The 25,982-nt window shown below is 54.8% G+C and overlaps 1 protein-coding gene across 5 annotated transcripts in view; it reads right to left on the reverse strand.

The window, feature by feature from the left end:
* C2H10orf143 (chromosome 2 C10orf143 homolog) overlaps positions 1-25,982 on the reverse strand; it is a 106,191-nt gene that overhangs the window by 25,343 nt on the left and 54,866 nt on the right. For 2 of the 5 annotated variants that reach the window (XM_029932802.1, XM_029932797.1), the window contains one exon: positions 20,127-21,139. The exons of the other annotated variants lie outside the window; for them this stretch is intronic. In XM_029932802.1, coding sequence (XP_029788662.1) covers positions 21,116-21,139 — 24 coding nt within the window. In that variant the 3' untranslated portion in view covers positions 20,127-21,115. Of the gene's footprint in view, positions 1-20,126; positions 21,140-25,982 lie in introns of those variants that run through there. 5 annotated transcript variants of the gene reach the window in all.

Genomic DNA, 25,982 nt, shown 5'->3' on the forward strand with positions numbered 1-25,982 from the left:
ACTCTGTTTTATTTCTGAATTGCGTGACTTCTTGCAATACGCAATGATGTTTGATACCTGGGAACCCAGCAAGGAGGAGGAGGAGGACGGAGGAAACCGGGAGGGAGCGCATGGCCCATCGCTGCCGCCCGTGTTCTGCAAACTCAGACTGTCTGTTCTCGCTGCTGAGAAAAATCTCTGCGGGCGCGAATCAGCCCACGCCCGGCGCGGCTGGGACGGGCAGTGCTTGGAGCCGCCGCGGGCACGCTCGTGGGCAGCTGGGGACGCACACACGTCCCCCTGAGCAAACGTGGCAAACCTGTCGGCAGCCGCTCGCGGCAAGACAGAACGGGGCCCCAGGCCAATGCTATCACTGTTGGCAGGGTCTGGTCATAAACCTGGTCCTTGGAAGGGATCATTAAAAGGTGAATGGGACAGAGAACACCGTCTCTTCTTGCCGTGGAGAACTCGGAGGCGGGCCCTGCACCTGCTCGGCGCATCCTCATAATCATGACTCGTGGGTCTCGGCCAGTGTCTCAGGGAGATGAACATGGATGGAGTGGAAATTAATAGTGCATTCCGAGTTGTTCGCTGGTGGCCACACAGGCTTTCCGTTCCAAGGCTGGCCCGGGTCTCGAATGGGTGTTGGATCTATAGAAATGGAACCTTGAGGAGCATGACAGGTGCCAGCCGGGAAGGCCCCGTGGAGTAAGAGCAGGACGCTCGCCACGGGCAGGGCAGAATCGGAACTCAGTCCCCGCTGCCACAGGCCGGTCGGACCCCACAGACGTGCACGAGGCAGCCCTGGGATCTGGGTCCCGTGTTCTGCTCTGTCCTTGCTCTTAGTGTTTTGCAAGAAGACACCTGTCTGGCATATTCAGCCCTAAACTCCAGCCCAGAGCAGAGCCCGGGACAGGTTCAGGAGGTCCGCGCTCTGCAAAGCCTCCCGGGAAGACTAGGAGGCTGTCCTCGGGGACCTGGAGGGAAGGAGCAGGCCTGGCAGGGCCGGGCCACGCCGCCACCTGTGACTTGCCCTCTCGGGAAGTGGCCTCCGCTTCCCAACACTGAGGGTCTGGTGCTCATGTGACCTGGCCCGCGGCGGGCCTCTAGGGCTCCCAGGGCTCTGGGGACGGTGGCGCCACTCCAGTGCAGTGTCTTGTCATGGGCCATTTTATGTGTCCCTCCCCTCCACTGACCACGGGGCACGGTGCAGAGAATGCACAATTCCCAGCACACAGTAGGCGTTTGGAACAGGCCTCTTCCATTGCAGAAAAAGGATAAATCTACTCAAACTCAAGCGCGCGAGTTGTGGCCGTTTCTGCGCTGCTCCCAGAAGGGGTTTGGTTGCAAGACACACGTCCTGCTGGGCCACAGACTGGCAGGTGCCAGGAGCTCACAGAATGGACGGCACCGCGGGCACCAGGGGACTCTGGACACCTGGGGGCAGGAGGCACGTTTCACTTGCTGACGAGGCACCGACCCTCGTGCAGGACCAGCCTCCAGACCCAGGAGTTGAGGGAGATCAGCGGCTTGGGGGACAGAGAGTGGCCCAAACCAGACCTCCTCTGGCCCAGGGGCAGCCTGAGGGAAGATGGCTTTGCTGGGACCATGGACTTGGGAGGGTGGGGACTGGGTCCCGGGTGGCCTTGCTGGGGGCACTGACTAGTGCACCGGTCACTGCTCTGTGAGGACAAGGGACGGTGACTGAGGGAGAACTCCAGGCAGGTGGCGTCCAGAGGTCAAGAGGACAGTGGTGCACCTTTCTGGCATGACCAGCACAGACCAGCAGGTCCCGAGAACAGGAATGGGTCCCTGCCTCCCGGTGCAGCATCGGGGCACAGAGCCGGGTGTGTAGTGAGGAGTGAGGTCCTGCTGGCTCACACCCAGGTCTGGAGCCACAGTTCACACCCAGGCTCTGGGCAGACAGAAGGGTGAGGACCGCAGTGGCCGAGCGGGAGCTAGATGACGCTGCATCTAATCCCCTCCTCACTGTGAGGGGCGGTGGAGCCGGGGGAATGGAGACCCTGAGGAGTGTGTCCACATCCTAATCTCCAGATCCTCAAACGTCACCTTAACATAGCAAACAAGCAACCAGGACCTTTATGGCAAAAGATGCCATGAAATCAAGGTCCTTGAGCCAAGTCTGTCCTGGATTGTCCAGGAGCCTCAATGCCCTCATGTGTCCTCCAAGGGGGGCACAGGGGGAGACTTGGTACAGGTGTACGGAGAGGGCACAAGAGGATGGAGGTGGCCACTGGAGGGATGTGGCCACTCACTCCGGGAGGCGGGAAGGACCGTCCGCTGCAGGTTTCACAAGGAACACGGCCCTGTGACACCTTGACGTGGAAGTTCCGGCCTCCAGGACTGTGAGAGATTAGGTCTCTGTGGATGTAAAATACATTTAGGGGGTCTGGGTGGCTCAGTCTGTAAGTGCCAGGCCCTTGATTTAGGCTCTGGTCACGATCTCACAGTTGGTGAGTTTGAGCCCCAAGTCAGGCTCTCTGCACGGACAGTGTGGAGCCTGCTAAGGATTCTCTCTCTCTCTCTCTCTCTCTCTCTCTCTCTCTCTCTGCCCCTCCTACACACACACACACACACACACACACACACACACACACACACACACTCTCTCTCTCTCTCTCTCTCTCTCTCTCTCCCTCTCTCTCTCTCTCTTGCAAAATAAATAAACTTAATAAAAAAATAAAAAACTGAACTCTTTAAAAAATAAATAAAATACATTTAAATGAAACAAGTGTCTAGCGACTCATCACAGCCGCCCCGGGAAGCAGGGCAGGCGGGGGGCACCGCGTCCATCGGGCGAGGAGGACTTCTGGCCCCGGGTGCCCAGCACCAGGAGAACCTCCGGGGCCTTTCTGGCTCTTGGGTCCTTCCCGGTCCCCACGTCTGCTTCTGCTCCCCGCTGCCTGCGTAGACCCCGCACAGCTGGTGGCGGTGGCGGGGGGCGCGGCCTTGGAGTTAGGCTGCTCAAAAGAACAACCAAAGTTTTCCTGGCTTTTTCACGTCTGGCTTATTTTTCTGTCCTCTTGAGATTTCACTTGGTGGGGGGGAGGGGGGCGGCTTGGCAGAGCCTGAGACACGGGCTTTGAGCCCCCACCCCCATCTGAGGAGAGACCTCAGTCAAGGTCATTGCCTGGAAGGGGAGGACAGAGTGTCCACGGGTGCGTTCCTGCCATGCTGGCGTTCACAGCAGGGCCCAGGCAGGGCTGCAGGACCGGAGGGGACGCTGGCCCGTCGCCGTCCCTGCAGCGGGCTGCCACAGCGCGGGTCCCCTCCTCGCCTGCGCAGCCGTGATGCTCACACTCACCGAGCGCCAGGTCCTGCCCCGCGCTCGACTCCGTCCCCGCCCGAGAGGTGGAGAAACACAGGCCCCCGCCCTGCACCGCCTGCCCGGGACGCCCAGCTCCAAGGCGCTCCGGCCTTGTCTCCACGGCCACCAGCACCACCTGGGAATGATTGAATCCTCATCCGAGGAGGTGTCTCCCCAGGTGCCTGTATTTTATATCCAGCCCCACGTTTTCCCTGGGACGCAGTGAGTCGTAGACGTGAATGAAAGCATTGCTCCAGACGTACAAACCGTAAAGAAGCTTCTCCATTCTCTGCTTCTCCCCAAGGGCGTAAATTGCGGCCAGCCGCCGAAGCCTGGGCACGATGCCGGGCGGGCCGGGGACCAGGGTCTGGGGGCTGCCACTGCCACTCTTGCCCTCCAGGCTCTGTCCCCGTCCCCCGTTTCTCTGCCAGCCTCACTCATGTCCCCCACACATCACAGAGGACGTGGAAAACCTGGCCGTCGGCACAGCCGCCCCTCCGTGAGTCTCTCACGGGTGATAACAACCAACTAAGAGACTAAGAGACTAAGAGAACAAGAGGCGGCCGAAGGGGCCGCGGCCCATGCTGCATCCGAGGCTGGGGGGTGGCGGGGGGGAGCAGACATGGATGTGAAGCCGGGCGCTGAGTCACCCCCAGGACGGGGCTGGGGGCGTCGTGGCTGGCGGGAGAGGTCAGCCACCCCTGGTGAGGAGGGACCCGTCTTGAACCATCTCCCCTGTTCCTCTCCCCTCCCGGCGGGGTGGCAGGCTGGGACCCTGGCTGACGTCTCAAGATCCATCTGCGGCGGCCCGGCCGGTTGTGAAAAGGCAGAACAGGGGAGAATTTAGGGACCAGACGGTTCCATAAAACCAAATAATGAATTCATCCCAAGTATGAGCTATTGGTTTAGCATCACCTAAGAAGTCACCCTAGCACTCTATGAAGAATATGTTTTCAGTTCTAAAATCTTCTAACGGATATGTCAGTTTTAACTGATTTTCCCATTAGGTCTAACTCTTTCCTCCAGGTTGGGCCACGCAGCCATCGGGGGTGCTGATAACATGAGGAATGGGGGCGGGTGTGCGTTTCCATTTTCCAAATGAGCTTAGAGCGGAGGCTGCGCTGGCCCGCCTCTTTCCAGGCAGGTGAGTCTGAAGGTGTGGGCGGGGGTCCACTGCAGCGCCCCAAGCAGGGCCGGCCACCCGCGCACGTGTCCCCTCTGGCCAGGAGTCGGCCCCAAGACGCATCACCATGTTTGCTTTCTTTATGAGGAGGCTGGTATTAGAATTAATGATAATAATTTTGCAGATGACAGATCTGAAGGCCGGAGAGATTAAATGACTTGTCCAACTGGCTTCCCCTATTTCCTGAGCCACTCAGCACACCACCCATGCACCCTCTCAAAGGTCCCTGTGGTGTCCTACCAACTGAGGCACAGGGGCTGGAGAGACCTGACCGAGGCTGGGAGGCGGCAGCTCACCCCGGGTCGCCCAGCTCCAGCCTCCCGAGTCCAGAAGCACAGGCCAGACACTTTCCTGGCAGAGAGCCGTTGGCGACCTCCTGCCGAGCCCGGATTTCCACCCAGACCCTCCACCCGCCTCCCCAGGCCGGTGCTCCCGGCCCCTTCCCCCCACGCACAGGCCCCACTGTGGCCAGCCGCCAGCGCTGGGGAGGTGGGGTCCTGGCCCGCTTCGGTCTCCACGGGCTCCAGGTAGGGCGCCCTGGGCAGGGGGCCTGGGGGAGCTCCGGGGGCCAGGTCTGTGCCCCCAAGTCGGCTCCTCGTGTCTTTCATCAATGTGCCACAGGTTTCAGGCTTTTTTTTTTTTTTTACTGGTTTTGTTGACTTGCTCTGTGAGATTTTCCCCAGGACTTTCCCATAATAATGTTTTCTAGTCAGGCTGACGATGTCTCCCTTAAGAGGTATTAATATTCGAATAAATTGTTCTTAAGGTGCATCTGCTTATGGAATAAACTATAATAAGCACTCCGCAGAGCACAGCAGACAGCATAATATACCGGTGGCTGTTGGATACCCGTAATGTGGCTTTAACTTCCTGAATCAGTCTGCGAGGGATGGGTGCCCTTCTAGAATGATCTCTGTTGGGGAGGAAGACGTACCCGATGCTTTGCCTGAGCGAGGTGGAGCATTGGTCTGGAGCAGCCTTGGCAGACGGTTGGGATGGAGGTGGCCCTCCTTGGGGACCCCTCGGGACGGCACGGGAAACCCGGGGACAGGCCTGCATCTCCCCTGAGATCTTCATTCCCCTTTGGCCCGTCTGGGGATTTCACTGCCTGAACCCCAGGACCACTGCTGGAGGAGGAATTCACTCTTTTCTTTAATGGTAGGTGTCAAATGCATCACCATATCTAAATATTCAATTCATTAAGTATTAAACATCTGTTCTAAATAGCACTGTGAAATGCAAATGATAGGAGCTGTTATATCTTAATACAAAATTCATTAAATGCATCGCCCCAAACTTTCCAACCTCGTTATAAAGCTGTGAGCTCAGCTCGAGACCAAAGATGCGCCACAGCTCTGCAGCCTCTTCTTGAGGCCGCGCCATCCAGGCTGCGGGCGTGTGAGGCGGCTGGGGGGCGGGGACGGGGGAGAATTTCCCACCGTCAACCAGGAGAAACAGGAAATAAAGCTTTGCCGGTTTTTTGTGCATCTCCCAAGAGGAACTATCTGTTCAGTTCGAGGAACTTTCAGGCCTCCCTACCACATCGGACCCAAATGTGGCCATGCCTGAGATCACAGTGGCTCCCACAGCGTGGTGCCAGGCATGGCGGACCACGAGCGCAGACCTGGGTACTTCCCGCGAGCTCAGCACGCTGCAGGGCCAACTCCTATGTGCAGGGAGAGCTTGCGGGCAGCCTGGCCCTAACCCACCCTGGGGCGCTGGGGAGATGAGCCCCTCAGGGGGCACGAGCCTCAGGTTGTTTGGGAGCAAGGTAAACAGGACAGGGAGGCTGGTGGGTCTGGGAGCCATCCCTCCCGCTGCACAGCCACTCAGAACCGTTTCTACCAACCTCTGCTCTTCCCGATGAGAGCAGGCGGGCAGGGCGGGCGTGGGGTGGGGCCCACAGGGCTCCCGATCGCGCTTGGTGGTCATGTGGTTGCTGAACGGGTCCCCTCCTCCCTCTGCACAGCGCTGCTTTCACCCTGGTATCTCTCTGGAAATGACCTCATCTCGCTGGGGTGCCTTGGGCCCAGTGGTGTTCTTTAACCCCCACGCCGGGCAGAACTTTCCAGAACTGGCTGCTTCCCTTTGGCATCCCTCTCCCCATGCGCAGTGCCGCCTTCTTTGCCGGGCTGGCCCGCGGGCACATTGCACGTGCCGGGCACTCGGTGCTGGGTGAATATTCTGACCAATGGAAAGAGTGAGTGAAATTGAGGCGTGGCTTATGAGAGAGTGCGTGAGCAAGCCCCACCCACCTTCCTTCCGGCCAAGGTCAGGGTCAGGTAGAAACCAAACAGTAGAGGGGGAATAGTCTTGAAATCCACATAGCCAACCACACAGAGGGTGTCTGCTTGTGTGGACCTCGGGTCGTGTGGGCCCAGCTGACCCCAGGGGTTGGCTTAGGGACACACGTGTGACTCGGCCACCAGCCCACGGAGGCTTCCGGGTCTGGAGCCCGGAGTCCTTGCGGAAGGCTGGGATTCCTCATGGGGAACACGAAACATGGTTGGTGCCTCTTGACGCTTCACCACAACCCTCAATGGGAAATGCATTTTGCCTGGGGCCTCCATTGACAGAGTTAGAGTCACACATCACTTATGGTCTATTCTAATACGCACACTTCTTCACCTTCTAGCATCTTTAAAAATGTAGTCTCACAACCAGGGTGCCTAGGTAGGATTCTCCCTGTCCCTCTTCCTCTCTGCCCCTCCTCTGCTCATGCTCTCTCTCTCTCTCTCTCTCTCTCTCTCTCTCTCTCTCTCTCTCTCTCTGTCTTTCATAATAAATAAATAAACCTTTAAAAATGTAGTCTCACAATAAAAAAACTCCACCTGGCCATCAAAACTCTCTGGGCCCTCCTCACCCCACAAGGACGCCACTTTACTGGGACCACGTGGGTCGAGTTTCATTTTTGTTAGAATGTCTTCATGGACAGCTGCTCTGAAGCCACATTGAGAGGAAAGGATTTGGGGTACGCAGAAAAGTACCAAAGCAGGATCGCTAATTCACATGAGGTAACAAAAACCAAATTCAATGTTAGGGGAGCAAATATTTAGCTTTAGAGGAATGACCTTGAGGCCACATGTTTCTTTTTTTCCCAAAACAACCACCAAGTGATTTACGAGCCTTGAGAAGGGAAGTCGCCCACAGTGGGTGGAGCTGGTGACCGACACATGTGGAAGGGTGGACCAGGACTCATGTCCCAGAGCAGCCGACGGCAGGAGACCCGGCCACGTCTCTCAGGCCGGATGAGAAACTCAAAGCAACAAGAAGGTGTTGTGACAAGTTCCCGTGTTTCAAAAGTCTGCTATTTAAGGTCATTCAGTGTGTGGTGTAAGAACGCACGACTGAAGCACGCTTTGCAAGCCAGTGCTCATCTTTAGTGTACAATTCACTAAAAGCGTTTTCCTGTTTTATTCTACTTCCTTTTTTAAGACTTCTGGGCTGGCCCACGTAACGGACTGTGAGCTGCACTCTGAAAGGGTGGTGCGGGCAGCACCCTCCTCTGCCACGCCAGGAAGCCCACCGGAGAGGTGGGGATGGGGGGTGGGCCAGCTTCTCAGTCAGTGCCATCAGACGGAAACACACCGGGAGCCACAGGAGCAGCTGAAACTTTTCCGGGAGCCACATGAGAAGTGCAAGGAGCAGAAGATGAAACTAACTTGAATAGTTTTATTTAACCCAACATATTAAAAAATACCCTCTAAGCAATCAGTGGGCAAGAATTCGTAATGAGCTACTTTGTTGTCTTCATTCTGTCATTGAAATAGCGCGTGGCTCACACTTACGGCCCCTCCGGATTCAGACCAGACACACTTCTGCGCCTGACACGCGGGCCACGTGGGGCTGGCAGCCGCCACACTGGGCAGCCAGGTCAGCAGCCTGCGCGTAGAGGGACAGACAATAACTGTTTGGGGCTCCGACGGCTAATGGTCTTTGGCACAACTACTCAACTCCTTCCCCGTGTAAAAGCAGTCATGGGCAAAGGGCGGCAGTAATGTTCCAATAAAAATGTATTTACAAGAACGGGCAGCTGAGTAGATTCGGCCCCCGGGCTGGAGTCTGTCACCCTCTGCAGTGGGTCGTTCCGTGCCTGAAGCCATCAAAGCGTCTAGGCCTCCGGGTCAAGCCAACACACCCTCCGCCTAAATTCACTTAAGACGACCGGATGAAGGCGGCGGCCACCTGAGCCGCCTGCCCCTCCGAGGGCGCTGCGCACTCCTAGGCCCCCCGCGTCCACGTCCAGCTTTCTTGTTCGCTCCTTGGAGGGCACTCGTCAGCCTGTGCTGCCCGCGTGCTGTTCTTCCTGGGATCCTGGCACTTCTACCCATTTCCTTGCGTCTTCTCTGAGGCGTTCCTGGGTCCTCCTGCATTTGAAAGACATGTAGGGATGTGAGGCTGACTTCCCTGAAAGCCAGCATTGTCTCTCATGGACCTGGAACCCCCCATCCAGGGAGCAGGGAGAATTGTCAGGTGGTTTAGAGCAAACGGGCCGGACGGGCGGACGGGGCCTCCGAGCACACAGGCCTCCACCCGCCTCCCGGGTCACCGCTGCCCAGAGGCAGCACCTCGAGCTCTCACTCACAAACAGCCCAGCGAGAGCCAGGTGGCTGCAGCGCCCTGCGCTGGAGATGATTTCCAAATGACAAACATTAGCCCAGTGACATCCAAGTGCAATTCTTGGGGCCAAGTGATCATCGCGTAATCAAGGCACATAGCAGACCCCAGACCTCCGAGGGTTTGCCTGCCTGTCCCTCCCTTTTCCATGGGTGATTCCTTGTCCCCAGCTGGTCTCCAATGACTGGGGGAAACCAGACCAATGAGTCATTGCCCTGAGGATTCTGGACTTGGAGAAAGCTGATTTACAGGGAGAGTGAAGGAAGCCAGTGGCTGAAATGCCAAGTGGAGAGGGTGGGCACGTAGCCGGGGGCTTCGTGGGCACGCCCGTCCCTGGATCTCATGTCCAAATCTGGCTCACTCTTGCTTCTCTCGTGGCTCAGTGGCTCTTAGGGACACCTCCGAGTTCTCTCATAAGCTTTTTTCTGCTTCCGCAGTTCCCAACTTGTTCCAACCCCCGCAAGCCAATGAGTCCTGCTGAGTCCTCCTGGGTACGTCCCGTCCAACTCAAGTGGTCGGGGTGTGGTGGACGCACTGAGGCGAGAAAGGCAAGGGACGCCAGGGGCCCCACCCTGCAGGGGCTGCAGCCCGTCTGAGGCCAGAGGCCCGGCGCCTCCCTTGCCGCTGACGGTGCCGTGTTCTCAGGGCTGAGTTTAGCTGTGGGGCGGCACCTGTCCTGCCCAGGGGAGAGAGCCCCTGCAGTGTTTCGGGTGGGCTGCTCTGCCTGCTCCCGCCGGGACACCCGAGGAAGGCTGCCAGCCGTGGGGAGGCAGGCACTTGCTGACTCAGGAGCGGTGTGTCTGGGAGTCTGAGGCCCGGGCCAGCTGGAGCTCTGCCCGGCCAGACAGTTAACCGGGAGAGAATTCCCTTCCCAAGCCCTTGTCTCCAGAAAACACTCGAGGCGTTATAGATACCACATGTGGCTCTGGGCATTTACAGGTGTGGCTTGGGGAATGAACCAGGAAGTCCCAACAGTCGGGGACGGGGGGGGGGGGGGGGGGGGCCTCTTCTTAACCGAACTTCCTGATTAGGGTTGAATAGTCCACTCGGAGCGTGGGACTGGGACATAGCATGGACACGGATCTTCACAGGTATACTTAGTAAAGGCAAGGTTATGCCAGATCAGGGTGGGTCCCGAATCTAGTGACTGGTGTCACCACAAGGAGAGGAGAGGGCACAGAGAGAGGACAGAACGCACAGGGGCGACGGCCAGTGCAGAGGTTACAGGCATGCCCAGCCGCAATCCATGCGATGCCAGCAAACCCACAAACCGGGGGAAGGCAGGGACCCCCAAGCCTGCAGAGCAACTACTGCTGACACTTTCATCTCTGCCTTTAGGCCTCCACACTGCAAAAGAATATATTTCAGTTGCTTTAAGCCATTCAGATTTGCAGTGATTCATTACAGGAGCCCCAAGAAACGAACGTGGCATCCACTAGAAGGGAAGAAACCCCTCCGTCGGGTGGTCACCCTCTGCAGGGCCCCAGTGCCCGCCCTGGGCTCTGGTCTGCCCTTTCCTACTGGCCGGTGCTCCCAGAACCCCAAAACCCTCCCTCCTCCTCCTGCTTCACAGGCCCCTCGCCCTCCTGGAGAATCCCCTCTGGTCCTGGGAGGCCGTCCCACAGCACCCGCGGGCCCCACCAGCTCCCTCCTCAGGGCTCCCTGTGCCCGCGCAGAAGGCCAGTCTCACGATGATCTTAGAGGATGCCCGTGTCTGCACCTGCTTCCCTCTCCCGTGGCGCGAGGCCACGCAGGGCCCCGCCACCTCCTCGCCAGCCCAGAGAGGCGCTTCACGAATGGACTGCGGAGTATGACCTCTCGGTAGAGGCAAGCCTTGAATGTGCATAAAGCAGTGGCTGGGGCTTTGCTGGCAAAGCAGGGATTCGAGAAACAATCATTCCTGCCGACCACGGGCTTGATGTATGCCAACGTGTACTGGACTCTTGGGGCCTGGATGGAATCGTCTCTCCTCCTAGCGTCCGTGGGGCTACGTCTCAGATCTTACTGGATGGGCGAGGTGACTGGGGGCACTGTGCCCGTGGGTGGCCAGCATCCCCGTGTCCCAGCCAACCCTTCAGGTGCACCGTGCCCACTCGGGCTGTGTCCCTGGCACACGAGGATCTCCAAAGTGCCCAAATCGCCACCAGAGCCCCACCCTCACTGTGCTAATGGGCATCAGGCCACAGGCACTCACATCCATGCTTTCCCGCGTCTGGATGTAAACGCAGACAGCTGTGTATCATATTTCTGGAGCACAGTTAGCTCACCACAGGACCAGCCTGTTCTCGGGCTGGGGATTCTTGCTTCTGGTGATGGAGGACACCTGTGAGGTGCCCGGAAGCTCACTTTTATATCCATTGCACTAAGGTTGCAAGCTGTCTTCCATGGATAAGTCAGAGATGCACTCTGACACTTGGGGTGTCCACAGAACGCATCTGAGACATGGCCGCTGGCGTTGTCACAGGACACCACCTCCAGACCGTGAGGGCACCTCGCGTGTTGGTCTCCTGCTGACAAGCCCAGCCAAACGGCCTTGCTCCCTGGAGCCCCAGGTCCACCGTCCGTGACAGGCGCTCACCTCCGGTCTTGCAGGGTGTTGTGAAGATCAAAGTCAAGTGGGGAAAGCCCTGGTGGCCTGGCTGGCACACGTGCAGGCCACGGAACGGGGCCACCAGTTACTCTCCCTGTCTCAGAGCTCTGGAAGGCTCTCTTCTAGGGATCGATGATCAAACCAAAGGGGAACTCTTAACCGAAACTCAAACCAGTAGGAAGAGTGAGTTATGGGTGGAAATGTGTCCCCCTTCCATTTCACAGGGTGAAGCCCTAACCCATGGGGCTATCTTTGGAGGGGGGGTGATGAAAGTTACAGGAGGTCCCTAGGGTGGGCCCTGATCCCATAAGACCGGACTTCCCACAAGAGAGACTCCCGGGATGCGCGCAGACCGTGAGGACACAGAGAGCGGCCGGCCACGTGCAAAGCAAGGAGGGAGGCCTCAGAAGAGCCAACCCTGCTGACACCTGGTCTTGGGCTTCCAGCCTCCAGAGCTGCGAGAAGGTACATTTCTGGTTGAGACGCGCAGACCTCCCATACTGGGTTGCAGCGGCCGCGGCAGACGACACAGCAGCCTCCCTGACCGCATTTGTTGGTCTTGAAATTCCATTTATAAACTTGATTCTTTGATTGGTTCCCTGCCATGTTCCCAGAGGGACACAAGGGTCTCAGAATCTGTTTCCAGTCGAGTGGGCCCCGTGAGCATTTTGGGGGAGCCACCCACTAAGCTGTGAGGACGATTCCGTCACATTTATAGGTACGGGGCTCTGCAAGCTCAGGATCCGCCGTGGGGCCTCACAACTTAACCACTGACGATGAGCCCACCGGTGGGAGGGGCCCGTGACAGGTTTGGCGGTGGGACGCTGGTGCTGTGTCCAGAGCCTTGTCAGTGTTGCCACACTTCACGCTGCTTGGGGTGAGGTGGCCGGTTTCCACACTTGGGGTGAAGTGACCCGTTTCCACGCTTGGTGTGAAGCTGCTGTTTCCACACTTCACACTTCACGATGCCACATGGCGGGTGCCAACTTCTGAGCTCTTCAAGCCCTTGTCCCAGAGCATTTGGGACTCAGCCACATGTCTCAGCAGAATATTCTATCCTGGGCAAATTCAAGGGATATTCAGAGGATTTTTCTCTCTTTTAAAATGCAGTTAGGAATGGCTGTGCTGGTGAGGCTGGGGATTCCAAGTACTCACAATTACTGGAACATTCTCACTAATTTGAAATGTTTTCCTTGCACAGCTCCCAAAAGTTTGCACAATTGATCCCACTGTTCAGGTTTGGACCAGGGCTCCACTGCGGGCTGTCGTGGGAAGAAGTGATTTGGACACCCCATTAAGGCGATAAAACCCTCTTTCTGGATATTGGAATATATAAAAGGAGCAGGGAGCCTGGACTGTGTGTGAGAGCCACCCAGCCCCCCACCTATCTGGCCAACCTTCTGGGCACCAAGAACAGTGCCTGCCGACTTCCCCACTTCTGGCATTTGTTGGCCATAAAGAAGGTCCTATGAATCCTAAGACCACTGAGGAGGAACAGGTGTCTATGGCCAGGAACCCAGGCCCAAGGTGCTCCAGGGAGCAGAGTCCGCTGCGAGCAGCCACACGGGCACGAGGCTGATTGTGGTGTGACCTCGCCCAAACACAGCTCCACAGGCTGTGCCTCAGAGCGGCGGCAGGACAAGAGTGAGCCCTCAGTAATGGCTCCCACACCCCGAGGGCCGGAATCAGGGGAACCTCCACACACCCCTCCTGCCAGGCTCCTGGGCCCAAGGGTCCTGAGCCCCAAGAGCCACTGCATTTTCACAGTAAGAGCGGTCTCCTCTTAGGGCCAGGTGTTCCCTCCTCTCCACCGCTCACACGGCACCATCCGCACGGACAAGAAGCAGAGATGATGAGTGCAGACCAAAGGCTGGGACTCCACCTCGCCGCTGGTGAGCCAGGAGCTCCGTTCCTCAGGCTGCCTGGACAGCGCGCTGCTGGGCTCTGCAGCCACCGATGGCGCGGCTGTGAGTACGGGCAGTGCGCCTGGGCACGCCAGCTGGTCAGTCCAGCTGGGGCCACCCCCTGGCTCACTGGCATTGCCCTCCATCTCTCCCAGACACACCACCCGGTGGGAGTGAGGAGTGGGCTCTGGGCAATCCCTTGCCAGCTAGACATTGGCTCTCGGGAGTGGTGGGCTCCCCTCAGCCTAGGGAACCAGAGAAGGAACCGGGTGGGGACACTGGCCGACCCAGTGTGTGGGTCCAGAGTCCTCACAGCCATATCCCGAGGCCTGGGTGACTGCTGACGAGCCCTGTCCCCACGGGATTTATCACGGCAGGTGTGATGCCCCAGGCAAGCCCGTCTCGGGGCCTGGGCCAGCGCCCAGCAGGGGACTGAGACAGTGGCCGGGCCAACCTCCAGGAGGTTGAGGGGAGACCACTCGTGTCTCAGGAGTGTCACCGGGCCAGATGGGTGCAGAGGAGCACTCCCCCCTCCTGCCAGCATCTGCCTTTGCCAGGTGCTCCCTGGGGTCTTTGAGCACCTGCTTCTGGTCTGAGTGGCTCAAAGGACCAACACCCTGGGTGTATTGGGGGCCTGGAGCTGCCACACAAACTGTCACCGACCAGGTGACTTAACACAGCAGAAGTGGACCCCCTCACTGCGCCGGAGGTCAGAAGTCCAGATCAGGGTGTCAGCAGGGGGTTGCAGTCCACCCCAGGACCCCCTCCCGGCCCCTGGCAGCTTTGCCCACAATTTTCTGTGTCCTCCACTTGCAGATCCTTCCCTCCGATGTCTGCCTCCGTCTTCTGATGGTCTTCTCTGTCTCTGGGGCCGACTCGTGTCTTATAACAACCCTCCCACTGGATGTAGAGCCTGCCTCGGTCATGATCTCACCCTGATCCGCGATCACATCTGCAAAGACCTTATTTCCAGATAAGGCTGAATTAATTCTGAGGTTCTGAGTGCAAATGAACTTAGGGGGCCACTATCCGAACCACTACAGTGGGCATGGAGACTGCTGGTCTGGGCAACTGTGAACAGTATGGACACCGCCGTCCGCACGCATCTAGAGCTGGGGGAGGGAGGCCCAAGAGAAAACTGATTGGCCCCTCCTCCAAGACAGACTTTCCCTTTATTTTATGACATCCTTAATTTTTCTTTTATTTTTTCTGGTTTTTATTTATTTTTGAGAGACAGAGAGAGACAGCACAAGCAGGGGAAGGTCAGAGAGAGAGGGAGACTCAGAATCTGAAACAGGCTCCAGGCTCTGAGCTGTCAGCACGGAGCCGGATGCGGGGCTCAAACCCACAAACTGTGAGATCATGACCTGAGCCAAAGCCGACGCTTAACCGACTGAGCCACCCGGGCACCCCCTTAATTTTTATTTTAATTAAGTCCAATTATTGTAACAACCCCAGCGAATTGAAATCAAGGGTTTTATCAGTTTTCTATTGCTGGTGTAATAAATGGCCACAAACTTAGTGGCTTAACCCAACTCAAACCTTCGTCAGTTCTGTAGGTCAGAAGGCCAACGCAGGTGTCGACGGACTCAAGTCAAAGTGCGTCTGCAAAGCTGAGCTCCTTTCAGGAGGCTCCAGGGGAGAATCCATGTTTTTGCCTTTTTTTTCCCGGCTTCTCAAGGCTGCCTGCGTCCTTGGTGGTGGCTTCTTCCTCTGTCCTTGAGGCCAGAAGTGGCGGATGGAGTCCTTCTCGGGCCACATTATTCTGATTTCCTCTTTTGCCCTCCTTTCCCCACTCAGCGGGACCTTGGTGACGACACTGGGCCACCCAGACAATCCACAACCGTCTCCCTGTCCTGAGGTCGGCAGATTAGCAACCTCAACTCAATCCGTAATCTACATTCCACTTTTCACTTAAGCTAACACATATTCACAGGTTCCGGAGATTAGGACATGACACCTTGGCCAGGCGTGGGGGATCTCTGCCTTATTCTGTTTATCGCAGGGGGTTCCTAGATGTCTTCCTGCTGTTGGCATCTAATCCAATTCCACACTTGTCAGTGTACTTTTCCTGCACGAACTCCATTCTTCGAATCTAGGAAGGACTTGTTATGTGGCCCAGCGTGTGGTCACCCACCTTGCAGAATATACCACACATTCCGAAGTTGCCGGAACAGTGTTAAGTATCGATCAGGTCAAGGCCGTTGATGTTTTCATAGTACTTAGGTTTTAACTGAATTTTTCCCTATTTCTAGCAATTGCTCAGCGATGGCTATTAAAGTCTCGAAGATCATAAGATATTTACTGGTTTTAGAGGGATATGCATTTATAATGTTTTCCTGATGAATCGGCACTATTATCATTATAAAATGCCCCTCTGTCTTTTCTCATGCTCTCTGGCCAGAGGCCTCCTTTGTCTGGTATAATAGAACCATTCCAGCTTTCTGAGGCTTACTGGTTGCGTGATGCACCTTTGCTCACACATTTATGATCAGCCTATCTGGGTTTTCATATGTAAAGTTATTAATTATTGATATTTATTTATGTTTTATTTATTTATATTTTTATTTTCTAGAGAGAGAGTGTGTGTGAGGGAGAAGGGGAGAGAGAGACGGGGAGACAATCTCAAGCAGGCCCCACACTCAGCACAGAGCTCAGCGTGGCACCCGACCCCACGACCCTGCAGTTGTGCCCTGAGCCAAAACCAAGGGTCAGACGCGCAACCAACCGAGCCACCCAGGTGCCCCAAAAGTAATATATTTAAAAAATAACTATTGTGGCTGGGTCTTGCTATTTTTAAGTTTTAATTTTAATTGTGGTACAGTACACATAACATTTACCATCTTCAATGTACCGTTACCATCTTAAGTGTAATTTGCCAGTTTTAAGTGTACAGTTCAGTCGGGCTAAAGATATTCACATCATTATACAACCAATCTGCAGAACTTGTTCATCCTGCGAAACTGAAATTCTAAACCCACTAAGCAACGCCCGCTTCTCTGTCCAGGCACCACCTCCAGCACCTTGAACCTATTATTTTACTTTCATCTCTGAGTCTGACTATTCTGGATACCTCACATACGTGGAATCATCCAGTATTTATTTACCTTTTTGTGACAAGCTGGCTTATTTGAGTCATATGAGATCTTTAAGCTTCATGTATATTATAGCCAGTTTCAGAATTTCCTTCCTTTTTTGGGGCTAATGTTCCATTGCATGTAGTTACCATATTTTGTTTCTCCATTCATCCACGAATGGACACCTGAGTTTCTGCTTTCTTTGGCTACTGCGAATAATGCTGTTATGGACAAACTTATGTGCAAAGGTCTGTTCATGTATCTTGCTTTTTATTTTGGTATGTACTCGGAACTGGAATTTAATTTTTTAATTTTTGAGAAATTACCATACTGTTTTAATTTTTGATTTAATTTTTTAATTTTTGAGGAATGCCTGATTTACATACCAGCTGTACCATTTTACATTCCTAGTAACAGTGTGCAAGGGCTCCCATTTCTCCCCCCCTTTGCCAACATGTGTTATTTTCTGGGATTTTTTAGCCTCCTAATGAGTACACAGTGTGGGTCTTGTTTTTCAAAATCCTTTTTGACAATCTGTGTGTGCCTTATAAGTGGAATATTCAGTTGACTAACATTTAATGTAATTTGTGATATGGTTGGATTTAGATATGCTCATTTGTTACTTGTTTTCTGTTTGTTCCCTCTGTTTCAAGTTCCTCTGTTTCTCATGTTCTGCCTTCTTCTGGATTATTTGAATATTGTTTAAAATTCCATTTTAATTTATTTGCTGTGTTTTAGCTATGTCTCTTTACAGTACACAATTAGTGGTTGCTTATGGATTAAAATACCCATACTATACAGCTTTAGCTTTTCAGTTTACTTAGAGTTAATATTGTTCTATCATATATAAAACATAGAAACCTTACAACTGTGTAGGCACCTATGTCTCCGAGCACTTCAATGTATACTTGTCCTGGGCATTATATTCACATACATAATAAACCCCAAAACACAATGTTGTAATTTTTCGCTTTAAACAGTCTTTCATATTTTAAAGAAATTAAGATTTTAAAAGTCTTATATTTGTTCACATATTTCCCAGTTTTGATGCTCTTCATTAATTCCCTAAATCTGAATTTCCAACTGGTATCCATTCCCTTCAAATAACTTCCGTTAGCCTTTCTCATGAATAGCAACAGATTTTCTGTGTTCTTTAATCTGAAAATATTTTCACTTTTGAAGGATACTGTCCCTGATGATAGAATCCTAGGTGGATAGGTTTTTCCTTAAGCCCTTTGAAGACAGTGTTCCACTGCCCTCTGGCCTCCATAGTTTTGGGTGAGAAATCTGCAGTATCTCCGTATCATCTCCTTCCAGTACAATGTGTACCGTTTTTCTCTGGCTACTTTAGAGATTTTTCTCTTTCCTTTGACTTTCAGCTGTTTGGCCATGCTGCTCACATGTGGCTTTATTTATACCTATCCTGTTGAGGGTTCACTGAGCTTTTTGAAACTCAAATTTATATGTTCACCAAGTTCAGGAAATTTCTCTGCTACTTTTTCTGTTGCCTCTCTTGGGACTTGAGCTGTATATATGTTAGTCTTTCTGATATTGTTCCCAATGCTCTGTTCATTATTTTCAATCTGTTTTTTCTCTCTTCTTCAGATTGGGTCATTGATCTCTTGTAATGAGCCAATCCACTGAAGTTTTAGTTTTAGATATTGTACTTTTTTTCAATTCCAGAATTTCCATTTCTTTTTATCATAATTTTTATTTCTTAGCTGAGATGTCTTAGTGCTTCTTCCACTGCTGGCGTATTTTATTCCATCCAATACAGTTATAGTAGCTCCTTTAAAGGCCTTGTCTTCTAATCCCAACATCTTGAGACCATCTAGGATTATTCTCAGTTAACTTTCTTCTTGAGGCTGGATCATATTTTCAAGAAAATGTAGGCTGTATCCTGGAATGTCATGTATTGGGAATGTGATGCTCTAGAGATTCAATCCTCCAGAGAAGGTTCTGTTTTAATAGACGATTAATATGACTGACCTTAAATTGTCTCTTTCATGTCAGGTCAAACCACAATTCAGATCTTATTTTATTTTAACTGCCATCAGTCCTGCCTAAAAGCATGTGTAGTTCAGGGTTTGGCCAGAGACTTGGGTAGACTTGGTCTGGTTTTTGTTGGGTTGGTTGTTTTGGCACAGAGTTTGTAGTTGTTATGTATTAGAGGCCCAGGCCTATAGGCATCTACTTGGCCACACCCTTGTTTCTAACACACTCGTGCTTTTCCATCTGTCACAAAGCCAGGAGTCCTCTGAGCAGGTGACTTGGTGACAGATAAAAACACCTTCAGAAGAGACTGGGGAATAAAAAGCCACTCTCCTAGGCTGACAGCAGAGGCATCTGTGGGCAAGCCTACCTTCGTTAGTCTGCGCAGGCTGCCATAGCAAAATACCATACACTCTATGGTCTAAACAACAAAAACCTATTTCTCAGTTTTGGAAGCTAGAAGTCCAAAATCCAGTTATCAACACATCTGATTTCTTCTGAGGCCTCTCTCTCCTTGGTATGTAGGTGGACACTGTTTCCCCGTGTCTGTGCCCTGATCTCCTATCCTTATAAGGACAACAGTCATATTGGATTAGGGCCCACCCTATGGCCTCATTTTACCTTAATTACCTTTAAAGACTATCTCCAAATGCAGTCACATTCAGAGTTCCCAGAGGTTAGGATTCCACCATATGGATTTGGGAGGAAAGCCCTTTAAGGGCCGCGGACTGCCCTCTCTTGAAAGGCTATGACGAATTCACTGACCTGCCCAAAGGCACCCCCGTCATTACCATATTCTGAGGAGAAGCCTGCGCTCAGGGACACACAGTCACAGAGCCAGTGAGTCGTGTGTCCGATGCCCACCTCCTACATTAGGCCGGTGTGATCAGGAGCCCACTTTGGGTTTTGGGCTCTGGTCTTCCAAGCTCAACAGGTCACGGGCATCACCCACAGACCCCAGGACCCCCCTCACAGGACCAGAAGCACCAGGAAGGGCAGGCAGCACTGGAGGGCGCTAGGTGGTTTTAGCAGGCCTGGTCAGGTGCTCAGCATCAGCTCCTGGCAGCCCCAGGAGCCTGGCCCTGAGGTAGATGGCTTTCTCTCCGGGTCCCCCAATACCTTGCCTGAGGGGCAGCCCCTTCCTCATCATCAGCTTCCTCATGGCTGCGTGTTGCGTGGAAATCCGACATTTCAATGGTCTCTGGCTTGACAAAGGGAGAGGCAGACATTGGCTCACACCTGTGCTGCCGTGTGGAGGGTGGGGGTCCCGGAGGACGGTGGTGCCAGCAGCATCTAGTCCCATCCCGGAGCCTCCTGTGCCCCCCACGTGCCCCTCCCCAGCGGGGACCACCCTGGAAATGACAGCTTCTGCAGGGACGTGTCCCACATGAAAGGGGAAGGGCTTCTCAGGAGCACCCAGAGGAAGGAAGCAGAACCCAAATGAATAGAACTGAAATGTTCTGGAAAACTTGGCTTTGATGTCATTTTAAAATGCAGAGGATACTGAAGAGCAGGCACGGACCCTCCCTGGGGCCACCAGAGAGTCTGGGTGGAAACAGGAGGAGGCGTGTGGGGCAGGGCAGTGCCCCGAGCTCCACGGGAGGGGATGACGGACAGAGAGCCCGCTGCCCATCACAGCGCCCCGCAGCTCTGTTGCTGGTCAGTGGCATTTCACATGTTAAAGACTTTTACCCAAGCACCGCTCCTTTTCCTCAGCTTCATTCACGCAATTATATTCATGCAGTAGATTCATGTAATTTGCCTCAATTACACTGTCTGGGGAACCACATGGCAGCCCATTAATCCCCTGGCAAAGCGTTTCACAAGCAAACAAATTCAGAGGAGGATGACCGACGATCCTGAATTCCACCAGCTCCCCTTCTGCAAATGGTATCAGAGTGCTTGACCTCCCAGGCGAGAGCAGGTGACTTGGGTCTGAGAACCTGCCTTTCCCACTGTCCAGCCGCTGGCAGGTCACCCTCCCTGCCCCCCAGGGAGATGCCGCCTCACGGCGGGCGTGCCCCAGAGAGGAGGGGACGGTACGCGTGCATCGTGCCATTCAGATAAGTGTGCTCCGCGAGCTACCCAGCGCGGGGTCACAACAGGAAGATGTGCAATTGCAGGGACAAAAATACCCCGAGGAAATCAACACGGGGCTTATTAATATCAGATCCATGGGTGACAACTGTCAGACAATCGGTCAACAAGGCCCCGTGTCTCCGTGATCCCGGCTGGCTAACCCACTGCGTCTTTATGAAGTGTCCTTGCGGGGCGTCCGGATCTTTGGATATGGGGGGGCCCTGCCCTTTTATTAGCAGTTAAGCTCTTTACACTTTGGCCATATTGCAGCAGGTTAGAAGTCTAAGCTTTATTGTCTTATGTTATTGAAAATCCAGATTCCGGCAGGCTTCTCCCTCAGGTCACGCTTTGTCTGCGAATACATCCTCATTCTCCATGTACAGAGACCGTCTGGAGAGAGGCAGAAAAAGATTATGACTGTAATATACTTAAATCCAATTTATTTGCCAGGCCAGAAACTTCCACCCTCCACAATAGCTTCCTACCCGAGATGCTGTCCTTAATTCTTTGGTGACAGGGAGAGAGCCGCGGCACTGGCTTCCAGCAGGTGTGGGCGCGGAGGGAAAGCGTGGGTCCCTGCGGGTGCAGGCCGGTGGGTGGTGGGAGCGCCCCAGTGCAGCCTGGACTCAGGTTTCTGCTCAGAAGCCCTCATTTGTTTATTGGGAACCAATCCTCAGCTTCATGGTGTCACCGGAGAGGAAGACATTCGGTAGAGAATAACATGTCTAGAAAAGATTCCTGGCCCCTCAATGGTTGCCACAGACCCCCACGCCTGTTCTAGGTCACCCAGGAGCATCTGCCACAGGCCCCCACGCCTGTTCTAGGTCACCCAGGAGCACCTGCCCAGGCCTCACCCCCTCAGGGTGGTCCTCACAGCCACAGTTAGGGTCTTTATTAGCCTGGGTTAATGCTTCTTCCAGGCTCTGCCTCTGGACGGAGTCTTGCAGCCTTCGAGGAGAATAATTTGGGGCAGGAGAGGGTTATTTTCTTAATCAGTATTTGCTCAGTTATTTTTTAAATTTTCTTTTTAATTTTTTAATGTTCACTTTTGAGAGAGAGACACAGAGCCCAAGTGGGGGAGGGGCAGAGAGCGAGAGAGCAGGAGACACAGACTCCGAAGCAGCTCCAGGCTCCGAGCTGTCAGCACAGAGCCTGACGCGGGGCTCCAACCCATGAACCGTGAGATCATGACCTGAGCCGAAGTTGGACGCTCAACCGACTGAGCTGCCCAGGTGCCCCGGTATTTGCTCAATTTAAATGATGGGAGGCAGCCCTGGATGGGATCACTTCCCTTCTGTCACCGCAGGGCAGTCTGTGACATTTGCTCCCCTTGGAAGGAGACAGAATTCCAGAATGGAAGGGACACCTCGCCAGGGCGAAGCTGTGTAGGAGGCAGAATGCAATGCAGCCAACACCTAAGTGCCGGTGCCCACGCTGCTGAGGACACGCGGCTCCATGGACGTAAATCTCTGAGGGTCTCAGTTCCCACATAGGAAGTATGAGCCGGGAAGGGAGAGAAGACAGTGGTCCGTCCAGTAGGGCCGGGGAGCAAGGCTCAAAAGACACCTTTGGGCATAAATCTAAGCACAGAATCAATTCTCAGGAAAACAACAAATTAACCAAAGAGCAGGACGTTTTACATATTAATAGGTTTGGCCACACTGTCTTCCAAAATGACTATAACAGTTTTTAGGGCCACCAAGAGTGGCTGCATGCCTTTTTCCACATCTTCACCAGCACTGAGTATTATGCTTTCAAAAAATTCTTGCCGGGGCACCAGGGTGGCTCAGTCAGTTAAGCGTCTGGCTTCCGGCTTCAGCTCAGGTCATGATCTCACGGTTCATGAGTTTAAGCCCCGCTTCGGGCTCTGTGCTGACAGCTCAGAGCCTGGAGCCTGATTCAGATTCTGTGTCTCCCTCTCTCTCTGACCCTCGCCTGCTCTCACTGTCTCTCTGTCTCTCAAAAATTGAAAAATAAATAAATAAATAAATAAATAAATAAAAGTAAAAAATTCTTGCCAGTCTGATAGTAAACTATCTAGATCAGATTTGCATATTCTCACTTACAAAGTTCAGCCATTTTGCTGTAGCTGAAATTCAAGAGCAACCCAGGCGTCTATCGGTTGTGTGCTGGCTCGCACACTGCTGTGCATCTGAACCTGATGAGCCGGGTCTGTGCCTGTGAGATGTGTTTACGAGAAAGGCCTCCAGGACCCAGTAAGTGAAATGAAAGTCGCAAGACTTTGTGTGTAGTTTTAAGAGGCCCTCGTAGGCATACCTGTGCACCTGCACGCTCACACGCACGCTCACACACACACACAGGCAGGGTGTTGTGGGCGGGGGGCGGGGTGAGGCTGGGGAGACAGGAGGCGAGGCACTTCCTGGGCCTGGGGGCTGGGCCCGGCCTGGGCTAAAGCAGACACTGTGGGCCGCCAGGTAGGTGGAAAGATTGTTCTGCAGGAGTTAACCACTCTGGACGGGTTGGGCAGAACTACATTACCTGGCGGAGGAAATATATTAGAGACTGAAAACTCTGCTAATCGGAAGGGGTTCGCACTTCAGAAGGGTCTGTAAACAGGTACGTGCTTTCCTCGGCTCATCTGTCCAGAAACAACACCGCGGCCCACTTTAGTCTCCATTTGCTAGAACCGTCGTGGCCTGTGTGTCTCGGGGCTGGTGAGTGTCAGGCTGAGACCTGGGGCTTCTCGGAGCTTCTCCTTGGAGCCCCCAAACCAGCCCCTCCGCTCGAAACCCCCTCCGCGCCGGCCCCTCGCCTCGAATGCCTGAAATTCGCTCTCTGTTCTGTATCCCTGCTCCCAGCCCGGTAACGCCCCAGAGCCACAGGCCATCTTCATCCTGCCGACCGGAGTCAGAGAGCCTACGACGGGCTGGGGTGACAGGCCGGAAATGGGCACTGGAAGGAGGGAAAGAAGGAAGGCAGGCCGCATCACCATCAAGGGAGGAAGTCACCGGAAGGGGTGTCGGGTGACATTAGGGAGTCACTGTTCTGTTTGACCCAAACGACGCTGACCGTGAGCTGAGGTGCCCTCACCGGCTGAAGGCTCGTGCGGAGTGTTTTCAGACGACGGGACACGGCCTGGTGGCTTTCCTTCAGCCAGCGCGGGACAGAAGTCCTCGGACAGCGAGGAACAGCAAGGCCGGCGCGGAGTCAGCCCGTGACGGGGCGGCGGTGTGCGGGCAGCCTCAGCTCCCGTCTGAATGCCCCTGAGCACGTCTGAACTTCCCCCAGCGCTCGGGCTCTGAAGGCGCCTGCCAACAGTAAGAACTGAGAAGGGTAAGGCAGTTGAGGGGCCCGCACACTTAGAACCGGCCGCCATTATTTACAAACGTGCTGGTGTTCTCAGAGACTCCAGAATAATCTGTTCAAATATGAAAAGCTAACGGGAAGGCCTGTCCGCTGGCCAGATCAGACACATCTACGAAGACCTAACACTCCTCCCGAAAACCAGCCATGGGAAACACCACTGGAAAACAGATCTTTAAAAAATGTGTATTTATTTTTGAGAGAGAGAGAGAGAGAGAGAGAGAGAGAGAGAGAGAGAGAGAGAGAGCATGCATGAGCAGAGCAGGGGCAGAGGGAGAAGGAGAGAGAGGATCCCAAGCAGGCTCCGTGCTGTCAGAGCAGAGCCCGAAGCAGGGCTCAGACTCACGAACGGTGAGATCGTGACCTGAGCCGAAATCGAGCTGGGTGCTTAACCGGCTGAGCCACCCAGGCGCCCTGGAGAACAGCTTTTCTAAAAGATGCCGCTTATAATAACTGCCCAATTCCAAGACAGTGCTGGGTCTCGTGTGAGGGTAGGAGACGGCCCCACCGGTGTTGCCCTTTGCTTTCTGGGTCCCTGAGCAGCTGAGACACGACACCCCCCACAGAGCACCTCCTGGCCACAGGACTAGGGGATGCCCGAGCCGGGCCGGGGCTCTGCACCACCAGGCCTTCCGGCCCCCGCTGGTTAGACACCCCGGGCGGCACAGAGCTCCGCCTCCTGCAGGGGGGCCCTGCTTGCAGCTTGTGGATGGCAGGCAACCCTCCAGTTTACATGTGACAGACTTGAGACTCTGAGGTTTGGGGTGAGCCAGAACTGGGGTGCCCGGCGGGCCCTCGCAGTCCACAGCATCCAAGGGCACATCAGCCATGTGAGGGGCAGAGCCCCGGGGCCTCCTGTGACCAGCCCCTCTCAGCCTGCAGACCCCAGGTAGTCGGCTCTCCCCTGTGACTCTCCACCCTCAGGAGCCTGAGCCTCGTGGGAAAGGTCGTACCCGTGGAGATGGCCACTTCCGCACAGCCAGGCCCAGGGACTGTGGGCACCTGGAGGGGAACGGGACCCAGGGAGTCTGGTTTTCCTGGAGGGCAGGGGCCAGGTCCGGGGCCTGTGCAGGTGGTCCCGGCCGGGCAGGCATGTGGCCGGGAGGCAGGCACTCCCGGCTTCTTCCGTCTGTCCTGCCCGGGGGGCTGTGCTGCAGTCTGCTCTTGCCAGGCTGGACAGATGACAGCCGCCGCACCTGTCACTGGCTGCCAGAACTTTCGAGAACAGAAAGGGACATCTACACGCGTCAGCTGTGGTCAGTCTGACACTCCCAGGTGAAGCGTGAGCCCCCGCGCCTCCAAGCCTGCGCCTTGGCATTCCTGCAGCCGCCCCTGGGCCCGGCCCCCCGTCTAGAAACCACGGGGCTGCGTGAAGACCGCCGTTCCAGACCCGCTGTTCTGCTGCGGCATCTTCACGTGAGGCAGAGGGTGCGGAAACAGTGCAGACGAGAAAGCGTCTCCAGGCGGCCGCAGCGTGGCCAGCCACACCCCACACCGATGCAGATGACTCAGAAGGTCATGCCCTACCACACCCGGCGTGGGGCGACCCTCAGCCGGCTGCCGTCTGTCCCCTCGAACGTGCTTCCCCGTGCTCCCCAGGCAGACTGATCACACAGCCTGGGGCCAGCAAGTCGCAGATCAGACTCCACACGTGTTCCCAGGGACTCGACTGCGCCTACTTCGGTTTCCAGGCGGCATCCGTCACTTGTGACGTTACAGGAGCTTGGCGCAGGCTGTTTGTGCAGGAGCAGGTGAGATCCGGCGGGCGCGGGTGGGAGGAGGCTGCCTGGGGACCGGGCAGGTGGGGGGGCCGGCGCGGGCACGCGGGGGTCCCCTCCCAGCCCGCCTGTCCCCTCCGCCTGGCGCCACCCCCTGCCAGGGCTGCTCCGGGAGCGCCCGCCCGCCGTCC

This window comes from Suricata suricatta, chromosome 2 (assembly GCF_006229205.1).
Source record: "Suricata suricatta isolate VVHF042 chromosome 2, meerkat_22Aug2017_6uvM2_HiC, whole genome shotgun sequence".
Lineage (NCBI taxonomy): Eukaryota > Metazoa > Chordata > Mammalia > Carnivora > Herpestidae > Suricata > Suricata suricatta.